General features: G+C 33.4%; 3 protein-coding genes across 4 annotated transcripts in view; 1 reads left to right on the forward strand and 2 right to left on the reverse strand.

Moving 5' to 3' along the window:
* LOC135130675 (centrosomin) overlaps positions 1-10,524 on the reverse strand; it is an 85,226-nt gene extending 74,702 nt beyond the window's left edge. The window contains exon 1 of the mRNA XM_064058105.1: positions 10,408-10,524. Within this exon, the coding sequence (XP_063914175.1) occupies positions 10,408-10,460 (53 nt within the window). The 5' untranslated portion in view covers positions 10,461-10,524. The remainder of the gene's footprint in view (positions 1-10,407) is intronic.
* Positions 10,525-10,658: 134 nt separating this feature from the next.
* On the reverse strand, positions 10,659-12,020 carry LOC135129989 (peptide chain release factor 1-like, mitochondrial). Its single transcript, XM_064057260.1, has 2 exons — positions 11,402-12,020; positions 10,659-11,347 (listed from the first exon to the last, which is right to left on the reverse strand). The coding sequence occupies exons 1-2, from the start codon at positions 11,913-11,915 to the stop codon at positions 10,680-10,682; spliced, it is 1,182 nt and encodes a 393-aa protein (XP_063913330.1). The 5' UTR covers positions 11,916-12,020; the 3' UTR covers positions 10,659-10,679.
* LOC135129988 (replication factor C subunit 1) lies at positions 11,947-22,280 on the forward strand. 2 transcript variants are annotated; one of them, XM_064057258.1, is made up of 12 exons: positions 11,947-12,069; positions 12,123-12,187; positions 12,237-13,026; positions 13,080-13,234; positions 13,288-13,411; positions 13,465-14,349; positions 20,526-20,749; positions 20,799-21,145; positions 21,196-21,453; positions 21,510-21,723; positions 21,779-21,958; positions 22,016-22,280. In XM_064057258.1, exons 2-12 carry the CDS (start codon positions 12,179-12,181, stop codon positions 22,109-22,111), a joined length of 3,282 nt encoding a protein of 1,093 aa, XP_063913328.1. In that variant the 5' UTR covers positions 11,947-12,069; positions 12,123-12,178; the 3' UTR covers positions 22,112-22,280. The 2 variants fall into 2 exon arrangements, with proteins under 2 accessions (XP_063913328.1, XP_063913327.1); XM_064057257.1 differs by having other exon boundaries at positions 11,947-12,187.
* Positions 22,281-24,784: the final 2,504 nt, after the last annotated feature.

Consider the following 24,784-nt stretch of genomic DNA (forward strand, 5'->3'; position numbering starts at 1 on the left):
ACTTTTTGTTTCGAAAGGTTAAAAAATTGAAAAATTGCAAGATCGAAAAACGGGAAACAAGAAAAAACGTATCGAATCAAAAAATTGGAAAACCCAAAAATTTTAAAATCGGGAAATTATAGCATCGTCAAAATTGTAAACTCGAACAACACTTGAACACTGTAACACTGAAAAATTGAAAAATTAAATACCGAGAAATTCAAAAATAGAAAAATCAAATAAATCAAAAATTCAATAATTGGAAAATTCGAAAATCGTAAAATTGAAAAAGTGAAACATTTTAAAAATTATAATTATTATTATCCTACATATTATTTTTAAAATGAAAACTAAAAAAATTGCATATCAAAAAGTGAAGAAACGAAAGATTAGAAATTCTGAAAGTTGAAAAACCGAAAAATTGAAAAATACGAAAATTTCATTAAAAAAAAAATTATAAAAAGAGAACTTTGAACAACCGAAAAAATGCAAAAATAAAGAAAATAAAAGACCGAAACGAAAAATCGCAAAATGGTGAAAATGCAAATCGAAAAATTGCAAAATCTAAAAATTGAAACATCCAAAATTTGGAAAAACTGAAAAATTTTTTCGAAGAGATACATGTCCTAAAATTGAAAAAATTAAAAAATTATAAAATCTGAACATTGAAAAATCGAAAAATTGTAAACACTAAGTAAATAAAAACAGAAACGAGCAATTGCAAATCAAAAATTTGAAAAACTGTAAAATGAACGAAAAGAAAAATTGAAATATTAAAAATTGAAAACTCGAGAAATTTTAAGCCAAAAAATTGCAAAATCTAAAAATTCAAGTTAGAAAACTGAAAAACTGATAAATGTAAGCTTGGAAACTCGAAAAATGGCAAATCGAAAATCTGAGGAAATTAAAAAATTAAAAATTGAAAAATTCAAGTTAAAAAAGCCGCGGGAGTGTTATTTACGCCACTGGTTTTAGCTTCATAGAAGTTATTCAAAAAACAAAAATCGTAAAGTTTTAAAAATTTTTCAAAGGGGCGGGATTTGTTGAGTTGTATATCAGGAGCAAGGGAAGTCCTGTCGGAATAATCTTCGATCAATTTCTTTAAATTGTAGCCTATTTTTGTGAAATGGCAGTCTACTTTTTCAGAAATGAAAAGACCAGATCAAGTTATACATAGAGTCGAATTTTGAAATAGAAAAATGACGTAATACCTTGAACAATGGGATGAGTGTTTTTAAAAAATATCTTTTTTTTTTCAATGTTTTTTTATTGTTTGTGAAAAGTTATATTAGCAACAGGATTTTTAGACGTTTATAATCAAAGTTTTTTGCTCCAACAGAAAAATATTGATGTTGTGCTACATATATATTATATACATATAATGTACCATGCGGAAAATAAAGCCGACCTTCGAGTTTTTTTTTTTGTAATTGTAAAATTTCATTCCTCATTTATGTTTACTCACTTTATTCCAGGCTGAACACACTTTACCCTTTAGAAAAAAATCTCAAGAATCTCCAAAAAATACAATGTTTTGCAAGCAGTATCGATATGTTCCAAACCCTACTACATCGCACTTTAAGCGACGTGCGGTGAATTTCATGACCTTGGATGGAAGATATAATAGTGTATATGTCTAGACCAGGGAACGAAGTGTGGAGTAATTCAGACGAGCGTGAAGTACAGTCGCAACATGAAAATATTAGACTTACGTTTGAGACGCTATCAACAGGCACTATATAAACAACAGCTAGTAAAACAAAATAAACCTTGGTTTTGACCCCCATCTAACTTTGCCTCTTCTACACAACTGGTAAATAAATAATAGGTGTAAAAAAAACACATAATTAATTTACGTTTGTAAAATCATGGTGACCACAAAGTGACAAAGAACCTTTCTTGTCGTACCAAAAATGTCAAATTGAACTTTTCTTGTTACTGCCATCTACTCTCTGTAACCAGTTTCCGACTTTTTTGTGCGTGTATTTCAAAAACACCCTGTATTACTTGACTAAGCAAAAATCAATAATTAGCATCGGGTTACTTAAAAAACAATATACCACCTCAATAAGCCGAAAATGCCATTTGATTTATTTTAACTAACTCCAAAACAAAAATAAAATTAATCCCAAGAGAGCAATAAAACCACGATCAAAGGCAACCATGAATTTTTGAAAATTTGTGTTTTATAGAATTTTCCTCTTGTGAGATTAGTATCAATTTGAAAGTTTGAGTGGAAAATGCAATGATCAAAGACAAACTTTCAAAAATTCACGGCTGTCTTTAACGGTGTTTTTTTTTGTTCTCTCGGTATAATACCTCTACGTTGTGTTTTTTACCAATTAGTAATTACGACGAATGTGAAAACACCTAAAATTAAAAGATAACCGTATTTTTTTACCACAAATTGCGTGCACAAGGTTAACACGAATGACTTATGATCTTATTAAACTACAGATAAAGAACACATTTCAATGTCATACTATTTTTGCTGAGAATGTAGACAAATTTTGACTAGTGCTAACCTTAAAGTACACTTTTTCGAAGTAATTGATGCGTTAGTGTCTCGAACATTGTGTATCCGATGCACCGCCAACAACTGAACACACACATTGTAACCAACAGATGCAACATAAAAACACGTCAAATAAGGCATCAATCAAAATCACGCAATTGCAATACTTCCCGTTCCCTATTCCAGAAATATATTTCCACATCCGATACACTTTTTTCTAAAAGATTGCACTTGTAAATGAAAACTAATTGTCGTTAAAGTGGCATCAGTTGCGCCAATGAACGAAATTACCATTAATCAATCAATGGCGTCAAAGGCGAAATTGGGTTGTTCCTCCATAAAGTAGTCATCACTGTCTCTGATTCAGATCGGGAATTAAGGAAATAGAAATTCTTCCGCGAACAGACTTCCTTTGATAATTTCTGAGCAGTTATTTACGCACCCTCACGCTTCTTCAGTTATGACGTCGTTGTATACGTACAATTAAACAAAGATAAAAAAACCGGGCTAGACCAGGTGCTGCATTCTACTAATAATACCTTTTTTCTCTACATGTTTGCATTTCCACTGAGTCAGAAATATGTACTAACGAGTGCTCAAATAAATTGTAGCTACGAAAGGAAATTTCCCGTAAGCAGTATTTAACTTTAGAATATGTATTATGTATTTTTACTATGAAGTTTAGAAAAAGACACCAAACTGGCCATGGTCGTATGTATTCTTGTCCAATTCGTACTCCGTTTTTACGACTTAGGAGTTAAATCCCTTCACAATGGGTCCGTGCCGCAAGTGATCCAGCGCTGTCTACACTACACAGGGCAGCATGTTGTTAAAATATGTACCTTATCTTACTAGTATTCTTTGTACATACATATATACATATGTATTTGCTTGTTTTTTTTCGGCATGAAAGTGTTTATTAAATGATTATTCGGATCCTTATTAGTAATTATTATTATTATTAGTATTGTCAGTGTAATTTAGAAAATATTAACTATCTATTAATTTTGAAAGAAGGGAAGTTGTAAACTTATAAATCCGTTTTATCTTTCTGTTTACAAATAAATTTTAAATTACAAACTCATTAAGAGCAGAAGGGGTATTGCTAGAAATAACAAACTCATTAACAGTGGATGAAAGGTTCTTAAAAATAAATATTTGTATAGTATCATTTTGTACAACATTCTTGCGAATAACAGTGCCAACCTTTGCGTGAAAATGTTTCGTCCTTGGAAGAATCAAGAAACTGTTAACAACGAGTGGGGAGAATGGAGGTTAAAGAAAATATTTTAGAAGAAAACAGAAGACATCATCATTACCTTTCGCCAGACGCCAAAGAAATAATCAGGAACGTCTACCAAAGTTTACTAAAAAGGAATGTTCTGCTCCCATCAAAGTTTGCAGTGAATTAGTGAAAAAAGCTTATTCCACAGTACGAGGTATTATAAACAGCAACAATGTTGAAAAATAGTCAGAACCCACCAAAAATTTTCAAGAATTCCGGACGAATTGGGAACTTGTTAGGATCATGTGCGCATGCTCGTCCACCCCCAATGGGAGAGGGATGAAGAGAACGGAACGCTAGGTACAACCGCGGGATTTTGCCTGTAGACGTCACAGAATAAACTTGTGTTTAAGTTACCCCTTTTTTCATTTCTTTACGGCTCGTGAAAACGCTCACGAGTCCAACAGAACTGAAATAACGGAAATTGTTTATAAAATGTATAAAGACAATCAGGTCTATAACAAGAAGTCTAGAACTGAAATTACATTAGATTAGATTAGAAATCATGTATTCGAATGAGACATTTCGACAGTATTTACGAAGTGCAGGCTTTCATTATAATGCACTGAATTAACGATTGGGCATAATGGAAACTCCTCGTTTAAAAAAATGAGATGGGAATACATTACGAAAATAAGACAATTTCTTGAAGAAGGGCGCTATATCGTTTATGTTGACGAAACTTGGTACGACACCCATGATTTAGTAAAGAAGGGTCCTACAGACTGAACCGAGAATTGTTACTTACAAGGGACACTTTCCAGAGGTAAAAGAATAATAACTCCAAATGCTTGCGATAATTGTTATTACAGTGCCATAAAAACGGAGTACGATTTGGACCACTATACAGTGCTGTCAACATGAGTTGAAATCTCGTTACGATTTATCCCTTCATTTGATACGTTCCATTATACTGTAATAATGTTGGAAAGCCAGACAGTTTAGCGATTAAAGTAATAATCCCACCAATGCAATTTTAATAAACTGCTACTCAAGGGATTAGTCAAAGATACATCAATCAATTTTAACTTTGAAAATAAATGTCTATAACTGTGTACCAAATTGTTTAATTCTCTCGGAGGTTGTTTTGTAGACTAATGTTAATTTAATATTCACCTTAATCTGTTGGAAGTTCTTTGTCGGAATATTTTGTAACCAAAACCAGTGTTCACTAACACACCATTTTCGAAAGAAATAATTTACTGTACTTCTAAATAAAAGTCCGAATGTGATAAAATGCAATACAAAATAAATAGGTGATATTACATTGTCATCCTCACATCATTATCGGTGTTTTGTACTCTAACTGTTTAACATACATAAATTATTATTAACAAAGAACAAATTAAAATATAATTTAAAATCATAACGTATGTAAAACTCCGTGTCGTTCGTCGTTTTGAACTTTTGTCCTTAGGGATTCTTGTCATTCTTTTTGTGTCCGCATTTTCAAAGTAAACAATTTTAAAACTAGTCTTTAGACGCAGAGGTGTTGGCTTTCGTCGCATTTTCTAATAAGGTAGGTGTTTGGACATCACTTTGAAATGACTAAAATTCACTTAGACTATATAATTTTAAGCGGCGCAAAATGATTCTCAAGTGACTGATTTAAAATTTTTCTTTTATTTATGCTATAAATTATTCCATTGTTAGTGCCCTTTAATATATTTAATATTAACTGTTTCTTTACTGGAACCACGATTTTACTCAAATCCAGTAAAGATACATTTGTTCTTTACTGGGATTCGGACGAATTTCCATAAATTTGTAGTTAGATATTTTATTTTTAAGTATTTGGCATAGGGATTGCATAATACGTGGAAGCGTCTTTAATTCACTGCCCTAACCAGTAAAGAAACAGACAAAATCAACGTTTCCTAATTGGATCGCCACTGTTTCTTAACTGGTGTTCATTTTGACTGTTTAAAATTTTCTGTTATATGAATCAATAGTGATGATATTTGTCTTATTGGTATTCTAGTTTCAAAATGGCTCAAGCTGCTCCTCATAAACCAAAATGAAACTTTATTAAAAACTATAAATGATGTCAAAAATACAGTTTTAACTTCAAATGAGGCAGCCGGCAGTACAATATTTCAAAGAGCACATTGAGTAAAAAAAATTAGAAACAAAGTGCCTTTTTCGCCAGCCGTCTTAAAAGATGTCACTTTTAACGTCAATTTTGGACGGAAAACTTGACGTTTTTGTGAGAGTAAAAAAAAGTTGCGTTACTAAAGTAACAACGTCATTTTTGCCTTTTTAATCCTAGCATTAATTTTTTTTTTAATCCTAGCCTTAAAAAGTTAAAATTTTTTTGAGATTTACTTTTTGGCTGGCGAAAAAGTAGTATGTTTCATTCGGATTAAAAGTCAGTTTTTGACTCGCAATTTTGCATCCGCTCGGCTTCGCTTCGCTCCGCCTCGCAAATGCAAAATTTGCTCGTCGCAAAAAATGGCACTTTTAATCCTAATAAAACAATCTACTATTGGCGCGAAAAATGGGTCCACCATCAGTGTTATTAAAAGAAGAGGAGACCATTATGCAAGTGGATTTTTGCCAAATCAATCATAATTGAAACACATAAAAAGAATCCACTCATAGACAACCGTCCAGGAACAAAATGGCTAAAATTATATATCGAAAGCAAGAGCTAGCACAACAGAGGATGCCAAAAGGGAGTGGTTTACAGAATTGAAATTCTATTTACAAACAGAAAGAATAGAAGACATAATGAATGATCCCACAACAATTTATAACGCAGATGAAACTCGGATACAATTCTGTCCTAAACGAAAACTTCTTGCTCCAAAAAATATAAATTTTTTTTATGAAATCGCCAGTGTTCCTGAAAAAGAAATATTAACTATTCGGCCTCTGGTATGGTAGTTCCACCAATTTCCTTATAAACGAATACCTCGTAATGTATTGGCTTCTGTCCCTTACAATTACTTCATTGGACGATTTGATAGTGTATGGATGGTGGCCTAGACATTTTTTTAATACATTTACAATTTGTTTTTACCCATGGTTAGTGAAGAACGATATACAGTTTCCAGTAATATTGTTCTTGGTCATAAATCACACATAAACATCGAATTGGCTAACTTTTGCTCTAAGAATAAAATTATGATATATTGTCTTCTTCCTAACGCTACGCACATCTTAAAATCGTGTGATGTTTCAATTTTCAAACCCTTCAAAGAAGCTTGGAAGAAGGATATTTTAAAGTACTAGCAAACAACAAATAAATTCATCACAAAAGTCACTTTTACGCGTCTTTTTAAAAAGGCATTAGATCCAGTCTCCATAGACGCTATCCACAACGGTTTTAGAAAATGTGAATTATCTCCATTCAACGAAGAAAATGTTGATTTTACAGTGTATTTCGAAAAGACGTGAAGAATTGACTAAAACTTTGGAAATTAACAACGAATCTAATGATGAAAATAAAACTGACATGGAAGCTTATAAAACGGTCAGAAGAATCATAGAAGAGTACGCACCAAATTTAAAGAATGGTTTTCTGTCAGAGAACCATAACAGCTTTGGACAATCCAGAATCCTAAAGCAAGAATCAAGACATCTGGATTGAAAAATTTGTAGATAATCTACCAATTGAATTTCAAGATTTTAATGATAATTTAAATGCAATTGATTTAATTGATACTAAAATAGCAATTTGTCAAAATGAATTTGAAGACAATATTAACATGGTAACTGAAGTAGATTTGATGGATGGTAAAATTACTACTGAAAATGAGGAAAATATAAATAACGAAGAAAATAAGGAATTTATGAAAACACTGAAGAACACATTAATGTAAATATCAGTAATAAGGTTATAATAAGTTTCATAAGACTCAAGAACCTGTAGAAGTGAATAGAAAAAATGAGCAGCCTGATGATGATAAATCACAGTGGAGAAAATCGTTTAAAAGAGACTAGTAAAAAGACTGATGACTCGGTGATTATAAACACAGAAAAAGCCATCAGTGTAAAAATTTATGAAAACTGTAATACCATTAATAAGACAAAGCAACCTGTAAGAGACATTAATACAAATGAAAAGACTAAAAAATCCTATCAGTTCTACTACAAAGAAGTGTAAAGTAAATATTTTATCACAAGTGATATTAAAATCTTTAAGTGATGACAAAATGAAATCTATTTGGGACGATCATTTATCCTGGTCACGTGTTGAAGATTCTTTAATTTCAAAGAAAACAAAAAACACCGTTAAAGCACCTTACGCAGTTACGTCTGAGAAATGGAAGAACTACTATACACAGAGAAAGAAGCACGAAAAAACAAATAATTGACAAAATCTGCCTCAGGCAACAGGAAACGAAAAGCAATTAACGAATCAACACAGAAAAGTAAAAAAAGAACAGTACTGAACGAAAGGCCAAATTGCTATTGATGAATACGTGTCGCTCAAATATCTAAAACATAAATATCCTGGCATAATTAAAGCATACGATAATTATGATCAGTATGTGGTAGAAGAAATCGTCTATTATTAAGAAAATTAGCCAGCCCTTTCCTTCTACCAAATCAAAAACTTTATTTTTAATTCTCGAATTAAATCAATATATAACAATATTTTTATACACTGTACTTACCTACGCTAGAAATAATTTAAAATGTGTTCACACAGAAAAATAAAGTTTTGTTACCGAATATTACTGTTGTGTCTTTACTGATTCACTAAAGGTATCCTAACTGGATGGAACTGTTTCTTCACTGCTATTTTGGTATGTTCAAATTTCAATAAATTGTAAATATATCATTTGTAATTTTTAATTCTCATTGAATAGTACATTTGGTTCATGCAACTTTTCTAAATAAAACTGGAAAATATTGAAATATTATTCACACAATTTACGTTTTGAAGGTTTTTCTTGTGACTGAACTTCCTTACTTCCTTAACTGTTGCTTTACTGGTGCTCTTACACTTTCCAGATCAAAGACGTGTTCAGAGTATAACGAAAAGGATGTATGAACACTGGAATGTTATCATAACTGGAAAAGGGAGACGCATTTGAACTAGAATACCCGCATATAAAAGAGATACAAAAACCAAGAAATAATAAACATCAGAAAAGTTAACGCGGGAAGTGGTGAATAAAAGATCAGAAGAAGAAGAAAAGAAAAAATAAATAAATAACCATAAACAACGAAAATCCCTAACGACAAAATTTTAAAATAACGGACACCAGAAAACTAGACTCACTTTGAAATTTTAAATTAATTTAAATAACTAATAATGTCTGTGAACAAAAATTTCCAACAAGAATAACTTAACGAAGAAGCAAGTAAAGAAAATAGTAGACGACACTATCAGCAAAATAAAAAAAAAACGTGTTTCATTACGCGGGTTTTTTGTTTTCCCCTATCCTATAACTGTCGAGTTGTGAAGAACGGAATACACCGAGTCATGAAGATTGGAGTACAGTACTCCCAGTTTAAAGTGGTTTTTATGACAAGACACGACGGACAATATGAGTTGAATAACAAAGTGCGGCCCTGCAAGAAACTGACCACTTTCTTATTTATGGCTAGGGATTTACTTCATTGTCCCCATCATCAACTTCGACACAATGGACCTATCATAAAAACCACTTTAAACTGGGAAGACAATACTCAAGAAAATATCCTTACGTTGCCAGTGCCAAATGCGAAATTTGCGAAACTGTCCTGATTGATTTGACAGAACATATTTAGAATATATGCAACAATATTTATATGTACATATACAATAAGTATTTAAAACTGTGATTTCAATATCAGAAAAGCGAGTTTTGATTAACATAAAAAAATTTAGCAATACTTTCTTTTTTTAGCCTTGGTAATGACAATAAAGCTTCAACTACATTCAAATTTGTTAGGTGACAGTAAACTGGTGCTCGAAATTTATTAATTGACGTAGTACCCCGTATAAATATTCCCGCCAGAACTTTTCGTTATAACGTAACTATTTCAAATAGGAACATGACCAGCTTAAAGAGTTTCTTTTACACAAAGCACTCAAACTTTGGACCTGTATTCTTATTAAAACCCACTTCTTTTGATTTATGTTTAATATGTGACACTGACACAAAACTTTTGGTTATATTTTTATCACCAGTTACCACATTCCATTTTAATAAATGCATACCGAGAATATTGTTTCCACAATAAATTGCAGACCAGCAGACCGCAACATTTTTGTAATCTAAAATTGTCAACGGTCATTGTTGAACCCGGATCTCACAGGTTCCAATATGTAGGTTGATTTAAATTCTAAAATTGACACTACTTTTACGTCTGAACAGAAATAAATTATAATATGCACCACGTCGAAGAATGTCTGCAATTATTTTAACAAAAAAATCGTTAAGTTCATTAGAGTGTACCCTGATCTCTCACCTCATTATTTTTTTAAAGACAAATTGTCATTGGCTAACAAAGGGGTAATCATATCCGTTCACAGTGTTCAACTGGGATTTAATAAAACAATAAGTACAGAGTCCTTACGTTGAAATAAAAATCTCATACCTTACTAACCTGAACTTCAAAAATTTGAACCAAATTTCGTGCAAAAAATTGAAGTAAATTGACAACAGATAAATTAAATTCATGTACTTACATGTCGCCGAAAGTCATTGAATAGTCTGTACTGTCTGGTGCACTTCCTTCCATTTTTTCACTTAAAATAAACTACAAAAAATCAAAAATAACATTACTTAACAGTCACACAGGTGAAACCGTTAATATTGACATTTAAATGTTTTTATTCGAGCTCGGTTTGTTTTGATTGGTGGTTGGTGATAGTTGCCTTGCCAGCGCAGGCTAGCCAACTATCTACACAAAGGTACTAAAAACCCTAATAAAGTGAGGTTATGCAACATTAAATAAAATTTATTTCTGCTTATTATCTACAAAACTCAACAAAGTTTCCACTTTCAGGTTATAATCCAGTTTATTTATTAAGTCCCTTAAGGCATCATTTCCTTGCAAAAACCCTCTGAGGTTATGTACAGTACAACCCTGCAATCGATGATCTGTTACCCTATCTTGTGGAAAATTGTAAGTCCTAATTTTTTCGTTCCTAAAGTTAGACCTGACTTGACTTTTTCTCATAGTCTGGCTTTTTTCCACTTGACTTTCCATTTCTCTCTGGTAGAGTAACGCCCGCAATTTGATCATAGCTATCTGTCTGTTTTTTATTTGAGACCGATCTACTTGGCACTCCACACTTATCCCAGTTGGTAGATGAGTGATTCGCACTGCACTGTCTGTAGTATTGACATGCTGACCTCCAGCACCGCTCGCCCTCTTGGTCTCAATTTTCAAATCTTTGTTTTCTATACTAATATCTATTTCAGACGGTTGTGGAAGAGCGAGCACTGAAACTGTGCTAGTGTGAATTCGACCCGCCTTCTCCGTTGTGGGTATTCTTTGCACCCTGTGAACACCAGCTTCATGTTTAAAATAGCGAAATACATCACTGCCGTTGATTAGGAGACTTCCATGCCTAATACCACCTAAATCAGTTGTTGTATAATCAGCAATTTGAGTCTCCCAGCCTAAAAAAATTGAAAAATTGTGATTAAATTACACACACTACATTTTTTATATACCTTGATGTTCAGCAAACGTAGAGTACATCTCAAACAATTCACTCGCAAAGAGCATAGCTTCCTGACCACCCACCCCTGCATTTACTTCTAAAACCATCGAGCGACATTCATCATCTTTATCTGGGGGCAAAACAGCATCTAGCAGTTTTTCGTCAACTGTTGCAAGTGTCTTTTCAAATGTTACCTTTTCTTCTTCCGCCAGTTTTTTAATATCGTCGTCCTTTTCATTTAGTAAATCTTGCAAATTGGTTATGTTGTCAACAATGGCTTTTCGTTCTTGTAGGATTTGAATTAGAGGTTGCAACTCGTGAACTCTAGTTTTAAGTGCAAAATTGTTTCCCTTAGAAGCGTCTTCATATTCTTGTTCTAGTTGTTTAATGTAGTTTTGTAGGGACACCCCTCGAACAGTCAGATTTATGTCATATGCGGATGAAGAGAAGAAAACTTTGTTTCTATAATTAAAACAATGATTTACGCTGGAGTATATTTTTTGTGCTGTCCCCAGTAACCGCATTCTATAATTTGTTTTTATATTTTTATTTTCCGGTTTTATGTACTTTTAGGTTATCTAGCATAGTTTTTGACAGTTTATAACTTTCATCTGTCAAGTGTCATTCCGTAATGACATCGGCGCCAATGGCGGGAGAAATGGCATATTATTTATAAGTGTACTTGTTGATAAACGTTTAAAAACAAAATAAAAGCATATTTAATGTTGCAGATATTTTATAGTGTCGTTTAAAAGTGTGTAAACTGAAATTTTGTGTAGAGTGAATCATGTCACGGGTAATTACATTTAGTACATATTTGTTCGTATGTAACCTCACTTTTCCAGGATATTCGTTCGTTTGTCACGGTAATTTCCAAAAAATCTGGTACTGATTTGTCAAAAAACACCGCACCTGCAGCGAAAAAGAAGCCCAAGCGCCTAATTGACTCGGATGATGAAGACGTTATAGCAGGAACTCCTGATTCAAAGCATCCAAAAGTTCAAGAGAAAAAAAGGAAAACGGTCATACTTTCAGATTCTGAGGATGACAAATCCGCACAGAAAGCTTCAAAAGGAGGAACAAAAACGAATGCATCAAAAACACAAACAAAAGCTTTAAGTTCGGATTCAGAAAATGAAAAACCTAAAAAGAGCGCCTCCAAAGAAACTAAGAAAAATGCAGTAAAAACGAAGAAACGGGAAATTTTGAGTTCAGATTCTGAGGATGAAGCTTTTCGCAAAGCAAGCAAAGAACCTGAAAAGAAAAAGACTGAGGAAGTGAAGTTGAAGCCTGCTAACATAGCAGACATATTTAAAAACACTCCAATAAAACAAAGCAAAGTTGAACCCCCTAAAACCCCGTCTGTAGAAAAAGTGGTCAAAGAAGAGAAGAAGCCAAAACGTAAAAAAGGAAAAGTTAAAGAAGAAGAGAAGAAAGTTCACAATGATGATGATTTTTCAAAGACTTTGGATGATCTAGATGATGACTTTTTTGAAAATAATATAGATGCTTTGGAGCAGAGTGTGTCTGAAGCCATACAACATAATGAAAAGGAGAAAAAAGAAAACGTTGAAGAGACGCAAAATGGAGATGATAAAAACACAAGGAAGAGATCAAGGACTGAATCACCTGAAAGTTGAGCTGCCAATCAGTGCTTTAATCTAGTTTTTTTTATCATTGTGTTGCAGAGAAAACACCAAAGAAGAAAAAAATTGAACATGTGGATTCAGGAATTGATCCTGGACAGGAGGCCCATGAAAAGAAACGTTACTCGGCGATGCTTTATCAGAAATATCTGAACAGAAGTGGTCCACGGCACCATGGATTGAAGGAACTGCCCAAAGTAAGCCAATTGTACTATATTGTAAACATATTTTTAATATTATTGATCATAAGGGAAAGCCAGATTGTCTCAAGAACCTATGCTTTCTAAGAACTGGTGTTTTGGACTCGCTTGAATCTGAAGAATTTGACACACTAATTAAGGATCATGGTGGCCGTACTGTGCAGGCAGTTTCGAGTAAGTAATAAGTAAGAACTAGTTTTACAACATATTATTATTTTTGTTTTCAGAAAAGGTTAATTATGTGGTAGTAGGAGAAGATCCAGGTCCAGCCAAACTTGCAAAAGCTGAGAGTTATAAAATACCAACTATTTCTGAAGATGAATTGTTGGACATGATTTTAACAAAATCAGGAATGGAGGCAAAATATTGCAAGAAAAATAATTCTGGCTCTGATGAAGGCCTAGGGTTAGAAACAGATCAAGAATCAAGCTCAGAGAAACAAAATGAAGATACACATAAACTAGAAGAAACTAAAACAAATGAGAAGACTAAAGAAACAAAACAGATAGAAAAGGATAAAACAAAAGAACCGTTAAAAGAAAAAACCAAAAAAAGTCCTCCAGTAGAGAAAGAAAAAACAAAAGAACCGCTAAAAATTAAAGAACCTAAAAAATCTTCTGATGAAGAAACAAGTACTAAGAAAGTCAGTTCTTTTTATGGTAGTGCAAGCACTAGTACAAGTACTGCTACTGCTAAGCCAGAAACCAATGAGAAGTTATCACCAGTTGAAAAAGACCCTTCACTGTTACCCTTAACTGAGAAATATAAGCCTCAAAATTTGAAGGCAGTGATAGGGCAACAAGGCGACAAAAGCAATTTGCACAAGTTAAAGCAATGGTTGGAGAACTGGCACAAGAACCAAAGTCCTCAGGTAAAAAAATCTTTGGTGCGTCCATCTCCTTGGGCTAAGTGTGATGATGGTGCTTACTTTAAATGTGCGTTGTTAAGTGGTCCACCAGGTGTTGGTAAAACGACGTCAGCGACACTGGTGGCGAAAGAATTGGGGCTGGATATTGTTGAATTTAATGCGTCTGATACCAGGAGTAAAAGATCGCTTAAAGAAGAGGTGGCGCAGTTGTTGCACAACAAGACGATTGCGGGATTTGCTACAGGTAGGTAATTTTTTCATTTCAGAGCTTTTTTGAACTACTAAAAAATGTTTTGAAAAAATTGTCGCGGTATTTATTTGTTGGTACAAACTCAGATTTTGATCGCGTTATGGACGATGTGTGATTTTGGAAATATTTTTATCTCCTTTTTTTATTGAAATTCAGATGTGGGGTACATCTGTTTTAAATTATTTTTATTATTTTTTTTTGTATTAACGTTATGTACAATAATGTTGTTCAAAAATGAGTGTGCAGTTTAAGACACAATATTTTTGACCATATGAACTAGATCACAGCATAATTATTGTTAAACTTACACCTTAACACACGTTCGAATAAATCTAGCATCAACTCAAAGATTGTAATAACCTAATAATAATAACAAACCACAAGCATTTGTGTGTGGAATTCTTGAAAAATGTCAGCAGTTTTTACGTCTATGTTTTCCTTCTTTTAAAAAGCGATTGATCTTGTAAACAAATACGGACTTTATATAAAATTGCTGCTAAGACATTGATTTCCAGTGACTGTATAATTTATGTATTTTCGATCGATGATATGTTGAACCCGCTCAAGTTAATAGTAATTTGATTTAAAAAAAATCTGCAAAACGTATATACAACTTATTTTTTTAAATGTTTTTTGTCAATCAAAAAGTAATGAATTTGCTTTCATTGTATTTTTACTTTCCGAGCGTAAGCGAAGGAAGTATTGTAATCAGTCCGTCCTAAGTCGTAAGGCTCCCGTTTTCGTCTGTCTGTCCGTATGTCCGTCTGTCCCTCTGTCCGTCTGTCCCTCTGTCCGTCTGTCCGTCTGTCCGTCTGTCCCTCTGTCCGTCTGTCCGTCTGTCCCTCTGTCCGTCCGTCCCTCTGTCCGTCCGTCCGTCTGTCCGTCTGTCCCTCTGTCCGTCTGTCCGTCCGTCTGTCCGTCTGCCTTCCCGACTTTTATTAGACAGATAATCTCCGAAAGTACTGGGCGGATAGTTGTCAAATTTTGTATTGATATTAGGAATATTATGTAGATGGTAAAACGCTAACCACAATTTGTCTAATCATTCCCACCAATAACGTGTCTTTAAATTTGCACGTAGTAAATGAGTTTTAAATTGTATGAAATCACATATAACTACACATGAAGTTTATATGTTAATTATGTTTAAATATTGTGTACTGTGTCATGATAATTTACAATTTTTACTTTCCGAGCATAAGCAAAGGAAGTATTGTAATCGACTTTAAAATTGTACATAGTAAATTTTATGACTCCGAACTGAGTTTTTACCCGAAACATCCAGATTTTTGGAAAAAAAATCAAAATTATGAAATAACATTCTCCAATTTAATTTTGAATCTGCAAAACCGAATGTTTTGAAATCTTGGAGACGTTTTAAAGTTATCATAGTCATGGTAAATTTGTAGTCAAAATATATTTGCTTATCCCCTCCAAAAAATTGATGACGTCACCTCAAAAGTTTGCCGAATAAATCCTATCTAAAATGTGCAAAATGTTTTTGTTTGTACTTGTGATTTATCATTTCATTCATATTTTTTGAATTTGCATATACAGGGTAACAAAAAAATTAATGAATGCATGAATTTATTTTATTTTTTTAATCAGGAAATACAAAACCGAATGCTTTGAAATCTTTGAGACGTTTTAAAGTTATCATAGTCATGGTAAATTTGTTGTCAAAATGTATTTGGTCATCCCCCCCTAAAAAATTAATGACGTCACCTCAAAGTTTTTCTGAATAAATCCCATCTTAAATGTGCAAAATATGAGTCTGTAGTTGTGATTTATCATTCCATTCATATTTTTTGGATTTGCATATACAGGGTGACTCAAAATAATTAATTTTATTGATTTAGTCAGGAACTACAAAACCGAATGCGTTGAAATCTTGGAGGTGTTTTAAATTCATAAGCATGGTAAAATTTTGATCACAATGTATTTGCTCATCCCCCCTAAAAATTCAACAACGCCGCCGCAAAGTTTTGCTGAAAAAATGCTATCTTAAATGTGTAAAGAATGATGAGCCTATACTTGTGATTTATCACTGCACTAATCTTTTTTAGATTTGCTTATATGGGGCGTCTGGAAAAAATTAATGACTGAGTCAATTAATTTTATTAATTAAATCAAGAATTGCAAAACTGAATACTTTGAAATCTTGCAGACGTATTTGTCTTAAATTGGAAGTACTATACAGGGTGTTTCTTTTATTTGTTCACGCCTGACAATTTTTGCGTAGGCAACATATCATACATCCCAGAAACGGCTTCGTCCAATTCAATTTTTTTTTAATAAGCGATCATAGCAATCATAAAAAAATGACAAAGATGTCAATGCCAAATAATGACAAAATTGAAAAAATTAGTACTCATTTTATTTTAAAATACCCCGCTACAAAAATGTAATACGAAAAAAAAACGTCACGTTTCCGACAGCGAGGGAAGTACTGTCTAAACTCTTTAGACCAATTTTTTTATTTTGTCGAATGTACGAATCACCCCGATAGATAGATAAAACTCAAATCGTACTCACTCCGTTTGCCTGTTTTTTTTTTTTTTTTTTTTTGAAAAATAACCACTTTCCTTCGGCTAAACATTTTCACTAGTATTTATTAACAATAAATTAGAAATTCCCGAAAACGCGTTACTTTTAAGCCAAAACGGAGCTCCGAATGCTCCGATGTTGCTGCTACCAGATCGAAATCAAACTGAACATAAAGGACCGAAATAACCTTTGCTCAGATGGCTCACGTGACAGTGACGTGATTGTACGTCACGATGAGATTACAAAAAATATTTTTCAAATTTTGGCCGGGAAATTGCACATTTTCAGGGTTACTTTAACAACATTTAAACAAATTGAATTGTTTTTAATAACTTCATGTTTGTGGGAAAACTGTTTTTTTGGTTTAATTGTGACATATTAATGCTTATATATTTAAACGGTATAAATAATGTTACTTATATTTAAATATTGTTTATTATGCCATGATAATTTATATTATTTTTATATTTGTCGAATACACGAATCACGGACCCACATAAATTAAAACTCAAATCGTACTTACTTCGTTTTCGGGCATTTTTGGAAAAATATCTGTTCCTTCGTGTTCACAGCATTAACGCAAAACATTTTTATTAATGTTTATTAACAATTAATTAGAAATTCGCGGACATGTGCTACTTTTAAGCCAAAACGGAGCTCCGATGTTGCTGCCACCAGACAGAAATCAAAACTGAACACAAAGGACCGGAAAACATGAACTTTGCTCAGGTACCTCACGTGACAGCGACGTCATTGTGCGTCAGGATGAGATTGCTAAACTTATACCATTATATTTATAACTTAAAATAAAGATATATATCCAAAGTTAAAGTAGAAGCGTGCTAAGCGTATGTTTCAAATGAGTTTTTGTTTTACTAAATTTTGTGATAACGTCATTACCATTTTTGCAAAGACAAAGTTTGGATAGGTGCATTCTAATGGTAATAACAATAGTATTGTACTAGATTTTCGGGAAAATGGAATGAACCGTTCCTGATTCAATTAATAAAATAAATTGAACTCATTCACAATTTTTTTTGATCCCCCTCTATAAGCCACTCTAAAAAATATAAATGCAATTATTATAAATCGCAGGTATAGACTCATATCATTCATATTTTGCACATTTTAAATCGAATTTATTTGGAAAATTTTCAAAATGCAGTATTTTTTATTCATTTTACTTCTTACTACGAGCATAAGCGAAAGAAGTATTGTAATAGGATCCATCGGGCGATTGGCTACTTTCATGTTTTTTCCACGTTTCTGTCTGTCTGTCAATATTGTCTCTGTCGATTTTTATTAGATAGAAAATTGGCGAAATTACGGGATCGTCAAATTGTATATGTATATACTTTAAATATCGTGTTAAATGGTAAAACGCTAACCAAAATTTGTCTAATCATTCCCACCAAGAGTTTGATGACGTGCGTTCTTTATATTGCATAGTTGAAGTTATCGAAATTTTGTGAAATGATATACTCTTATACTTGTGGTTTATAAATGTGTTAGTTATATGAGGCACGTGGAACGAAAACTCGAACAACGCAACACACTTTATTATACAAACACAAGTAAATATATAGTGAACTTGGACACACGCGCGCGGGCCACCGACCAGCCATTAGTGTGACGTTCGTCTTCGTCATGGCTACGCCATTGCTGGCGCAGTCGCGCAGACTACCGCCGAACACGCGCTCCATCTATATTTCCTAACAGAATCCTCTGCAATTTTTATCACAATTAATTTGCAAAAAAAAAATTGTGCAGTATTTTTCAGGTGACCGATATCTCGCTTGTACATCTCAGCTTTGCGGCCTATTTGGATATTATTGTTGATTTCGGACTGTGTTTTTTTTTATCACTGTGACTTGTGCTGTCTATATCAATGTAAACTATATTAAATATATTTAAAGCACATAACTAACGTGATAAATTGTCTTTCAGCACTAGGTAATAGCAACCTGAAGTTCAAGTGTTTATTTATGTGTATTCATCGAAAGAAGGTCACGTAGAATTAGTTTGATTTGAATGAGTTTGTCTTCTTAAAACAGAACTAGAATTACTACTTAAACGACAATCGAACAAAATGTTCGGAATATTATATAATAATATATAATACAATTCTTATTTTACCGTCATAGGAATATAACGTTGTTATACCTTGCAAATGTTTTTGTGAAAATTTGAACGTTTAGCGAAAAAATTGAAAACGGATTCGTATACTACAAATCTTGGAATATATTTTTGTATAACATTCAAATTATTTTAAAATAGAATTCATTGAGATGACGTCATCAAATTGCTGGTGGGGATGATTAGCCAAATTTTGGTTAGCATTTAACCATATACATGATATTTTTAGTATACATACAAAATTTGACAACAGATTACGTGATGTCTAACAAAATTGAATACAAACACCAGACAGACAGACGAAAACGGGGGACTACTTTTTCGTACTCTAGGGATCATGAGACGTCGAGAAAACATAAAAGTAGCTGTTCTCTCGATGGACCCTGCTCGGGAAGTAAAATTTGTATGGCTTATTCAACATTAAAGAACAATAACATTTAAAACAACGCCGTTTGGAATGACAGCAATTAAAACTGAAAAAACAATTAGTATTGCCAATAATTTCTTCATTTCTTTCCTGTCAGTATTGTTTGTACAAAATTGACGCACTATTTGTCGGATTAAAAAGTTACTTAGAAATCTGAATTTCCGTTTTAACTGTTTCTTGAGTATACTGCTCAATCCTGCTGAAGATTTCCAAGCTGCAATTTTTTTTAATAGTTTATAGATCATCTTCATGTTCAGCCAGCATGGTGGCAGAAGACCTCCTAACGCAGTGAGCTGTGTAATTTTCAGATTTTTTCAGTTTTAAAAATTCGACTTTTTTTTAATCCTTTAAATTTTTTGGGTTCCTACAGGCTGCCGTGTGCATTTACTCTTTTTGTAGTCAATAAAAACACGTCGGACCAGAAGGGTTGAATATTTTCTATATAAAATACAATCTTTGAAAAGACTATCGCCTTCTGTGGTCACAAACTTTCGGCAAGACTTAATTTTTGTTTCTTCTAATAATTCACATTTTGGTAATCCGATCCGTTTCCACCTTTAAACAAAAAATTATTGGTTTTAATAACACATTTGAAAGTTTAGACCGGAAGTTCTATTTTCGGAGGGCCAAAAAAATTCATTGTAAGAAAATTTCCCGGTGCTCGAATTTGTTCACTGTAGTGGAATGATAGATAAAAGTCTACTGATAGTATGAATGTATTTTTTGTAATAAAATTTTACCCAAAATATAGTTTAATTTTTTATATAGCTAAATGTATGTGGTCCAAGAGACGGTCAAAAATACTGTACTCTCCTATAATCCACAATTTTTTTTCAGATTTTTTTTAAATTTTAATACATGTGGACACTATACATATAGTTTAATGAGCTAAAGAATTAAAATACATGTTTTGAAGCTAATTTATGGAAATTTATTTTATAATTATTGTTTCAAAATGAATCCTAAAATGAATATGCGTATACCACTCTCGAGCAAGTTGATGACCCGCGACATTCTCAATCTATTGCACCTCTAGTTATTAACCACGTGGGTATTTTAGGTCAAACAAAACTGACAAACAACCGCGTTTTGCTCATGGACGAAGTAGACGGAATGGCAGGCAACGAAGACAGAGGTGGAATGCAGGAGCTAATTCAGCTAATCAAAAATTCAAGCGTACCCATCATTTGCATGTGCAACGACAGAAACCACCAAAAAATCAGATCTCTTGTCAACTACTGTTTCGATTTAAGATTCACAAAACCACGACTTGAGCAGATTCGGGTAGAAAAACAACGAAACGACATTTCAGATATAAAAGTTATTTTTACAGGGAGCTATGATGTCCATTTGTTTCAAGGAAAAAATCGACATCTCACCTCAAGCGCTTTCGGAAATAATAGCAGGGACGGGCTGTGATGTTAGACAAACGCTGAATCATTTATCAGTATTAGGTTCAACTAAAGAAAAAATTACGTCGGAAATCGCGGAAAAAGAAGCGAAAAGTTCCAAAAAGGATACTATTATGGGTCCTTGGGAAGTATGCAGGACTGTCTTTACCAAGAGTGAACATAAAGATATGAGTGTTGCTGATAAAGGGAGACTATTTTTCTATGATTATAGTTTAGGGCCACTGTTTGTTCATGAGAATTACCTTAAAGTGCAGCCAGATAAAGCAGAGTAAGAATTCTATTACTTTCATTCTGCAATCCTAATTGTTATGTTTATAGTAAAAAACAAACTTTATTAAAGGCAGCTCTTGCTGCTCATTCTTTAAGCACAGGTGATATTGTTGACGCAAAAATGAGGAAAAGCAATAATTGGGCGTTGCTTGAATCTCAGTCTTTCTTTGCTTCAGTGATTCCAGGGCACCACATGTCTGGGACTTTTACAAGTCAAATTAATTTCCCTTCATGGCTTGGTAAAAACTCCAAAAAAGGCAAATTCAGCAGAATGTTGAACGAAGTACAAATGCATTTGCGCACTAGGTACTTATGGGACATACTTATAATGAGATTGCAGCGTTTAAACTTCTACGTTTCAGCGCATCTGCTAGCAAAATGGCTGTTAAACTAGATTATTTGGTGCCATTACGAGATGCCATTTTATCACCACTTCAAAAGAAAGGAATGGACGGCATAAACGAAGCAGTTTCTGTAATGAAGGAATACAACCTGCTTAGGGATGACGTAGATAATTTGGTTGAATTGTATTCGTGGTTGAGTAAAGAGAATCCAATGAATAAAATTGAATCAAAGGTAGTTTTTTGCGCTTTTTTGAGGTTATGTATTTTTTTTTTTTGGTTAATTTTAGGTTAAAAGTGCTTTTACTAGAGCGTACAACAAACAAGTAACCTTATTACCTTATGCACCTATGTCAGCAGTAGCAAAGAAAAAAGCGGCAGCTGTAGACGCTGATCTTTTGGGAGAAGAGGAAGAAGTTGTTTCTGACAACGAGAATGAAGATGATATTACCAACAACGCAATGATTAAGGTGAGGACCATTTTTATTTTTATTGAGTTTTGTGTTTTTACCACATTTTACGTGTAGGTTAAAAAGCCAACTGCAAAAGGTAAAAAGACCGATGAGGAACCCAGTACGAGTAAAAAGACTAAGGCAAAGAAAGGAGGAGGAAAGAAAAAATAATCTCATCGACCATCAACGTCAAAATAATTTCTACACGTTTATTTTTTTAGCACTTATTTAAGTCGTCTTACTTTCCCATTTTATATTTTATGTAACCCGATAGCAGCTATTGGCTGAATTTTCTCAAATATATTGTTATTAAACTGGTTTAATATAAGACTTTAGATTTTTAAGTGTTCTTAATTATTTCCTCACTCTGAGTAGGAGCAGCTGCCATTTCCAGCATTTTCAAGTCGCACAAAAAAGCAGCTTTGATAAAAAAAGTCCAAATTGTGCACACTGGTGTAATGTGGATACAACGAAATGGTGGAATGCGTTTCTAGATACAATATGATGAAACAATCTGTTGATCTCATGTAAAGAAATTAAGTTTGACACTTCTCAATATGTGAATTACGTGTGGCTCAGTCTGTTTTTGATACTTCATTTTTTAATTATCTCTATTGTGATAACCCGAACATCCCGCCTTAAATAAAAATTCAAAAATTTGGCGTTAGCTGTGATCGTTTGACAAAATGGAACCCTACGTTGTGTTTTTGAAAAATGGCGGGATGCGTTCACCAAATATATGGAGGACACAAAATTATTTATTCCTCCACTGCCAAAAAAAAAGCTGGGAATAAGTTGTGTCGGGTGAGAACATCCCTTAGTGCTCAGCTCCAAAAAAAAACTTCGAATGAATTTTAAATGAAATCAAATTAAACGTTCTGAATCAATGCAAATATTTGAAAATCACAAATTTAATAAAGCAAAGCAAAATCTGACTTAAAGTAAGTGGATGCAAATATACAAGTTATTACAGACGTGTGGCGGCGGCAAATTAAAATTATGGCAGCCAACAAGAGAATAAAATTAACAATGCAGCGGCAGCGGCACCACAGCGCTAGAAGAGTGCCGATCGAACTATGGTAATTTCATTCTAGAGCACAACAAAAATACTGATAGGGGGCGTTGTAGCGCGAGCGGAGTTTGGGGCTCCTGGTCGTGGTTGTTCTCCTACCCACGACGGTGATTCTATCTATTGAAAGCATAGTCGCCCAGCACCTCAAGAGTGCCTAGGCGAGCGGGCCGTTACGGTCGCAAACTTGTAGTTGGGTCTCGACTATTGGGCCAAGTCGACAGCGCCTGAATTCTATTCTAACCTACATCTTTTGTGCAGATGGCGCGATAAATCGCGCCGGCTCGACCAGGAACCGCGCATTCCGCTTCCACCACGTGTTTCTGAGTTATTTAACCTCAATTCCATTTATATGTTCAATTCTTATAACTCTGATATTAAACTACAACTGAACAAGTGTCAAAGTTTCAAAAAGGGCAATAAACAATATTTAAATTCGCCATACAGTCTTGTGAAATTTTAAACAACAAATAATTCTTATTTGAGATTAAGATTGGACGTCAGATAATTTATATGTATGATGGAAACATTCATCAAAAAAATATTTACATAAAAAAAAACTGGCAAAGTGAGGTTAGAAACTGCAGCGCATAAAAATTTACGTTCAATTTAAATTATACAACAAAGAAAATTACTGAAGTGAAAATTGTGAGTTAGAGAAATATTGTATGAAGTGAAAATTGCAAAGTTAACAAATTTACATGAGATTAATATTTGGCACACTATATCAACGATTCAAACAAAGAGTTTACATTATGTTCCATTATGCCACACTTTATCAACGATTCAAACAAAAAATTTACATCATGTTACATTATGCCATGATCCAAGTGATTGCTTACTTAAAACAATTTGTTTTGAAGGTTTATATCGTGACTGTTTATCCCCCAAAAAGCACACAATAAATAAACACAAAATGCGTCCTGCGTTGCGAGGAATATGTGCCTCGGTGATGTAATTTTTAACGTTGCTAGATAATATGTCTCTGTGATATTGCTGTGCACGTTGCGAGATAAATCTCTCGGTGATGTGATGATGATACGATGATAATAACGATGCTAACTGCATAAGGAGAGAAATCTTTATTCCCCATGTTAGTCCATGTTATTGTATTATTAATTCTGCTGCACTTTTCTACGGTATTTTTCCACAGTGAGACAACATTAGGTTAATTTAATTGCCGTAAATGAACTATTGGCAATCTTGTGTGAAGAATTAATAAGTGTAATAATATAACACTTAAGTAGCATCCAGAAACGTTATTCGTAATTAGACAAACAAAATCAAACGAATCCTGACTAAATCAATTTCATGAGAACTCCTGTGAGTGTTTATCTAAACAAATTCCTGATTGTTAAATTGGGTTAGAACTAGTTAACGATTGAACTCCTAACATGAACTGTGAAATTACAAACAATGAATTAAATTTACGCGTGTTAGCGTCGGTCGAAACTTCACATTTTTCTGCTTCGAAAACCGCAAGAATTAGCTACCCGCGTTGGGGAAACTGTGGCGTCATCGTTGTTATGATTAATTTTCGTTAAAAGCTTTCTCCATTTTATTAACTACCAAGCCAACTAACTTAATCCAGCTAAGTTACCGCGTCTTTCCACCATGCTCTTACTCACGAAACCAAAACAACAGTGACGCTTTCACCTCTCTACCAAGCCACCCTCTTCGACCAACCCTCTAACTGAAATTTCAAGCAGAATTACACACTGCCCAAAAGCGCTAACGTACAAATGGTTGCCTATGTTTGACGATTTTTTAGAGTG

This window comes from Zophobas morio, unplaced genomic scaffold, assembly GCF_036711695.1.
Source record: "Zophobas morio isolate AGI-343-1 ecotype UQ-CSIRO unplaced genomic scaffold, CSIRO_AGI_Zmor_V1 ptg000017l, whole genome shotgun sequence".
In the NCBI taxonomy this organism is placed as follows: Eukaryota; Metazoa; Arthropoda; class Insecta; order Coleoptera; family Tenebrionidae; genus Zophobas; species Zophobas morio.

What these genes read in the sequence shown, in the direction of transcription:
- LOC135129988 (XM_064057257.1), top strand. An exon ending in CACGACTTGAGCAGATTCGG is followed by an intron (nt 20,750 to 20,798) that starts GTAGAAAAACAA and finishes TTATTTTTACAG; the next exon opens with GGAGCTATGATGTCCATTTG. An exon ending in CCAACAACGCAATGATTAAG is followed by an intron (nt 21,959 to 22,015) that starts GTGAGGACCATT and finishes TTTTACGTGTAG; the next exon opens with GTTAAAAAGCCAACTGCAAA.
- LOC135129989 (XM_064057260.1), bottom strand. Translation starts at nt 11,915, where the DNA reads ATGCGGTTACTGGGGACAGCACAAAAAATATACTCCAGCGTAAATCAT. An exon ending in TACGTTTGCTGAACATCAAG is followed by an intron (nt 11,348 to 11,401) that starts GTATATAAAAAA and finishes CAATTTTTTTAG; the next exon opens with GCTGGGAGACTCAAATTGCT.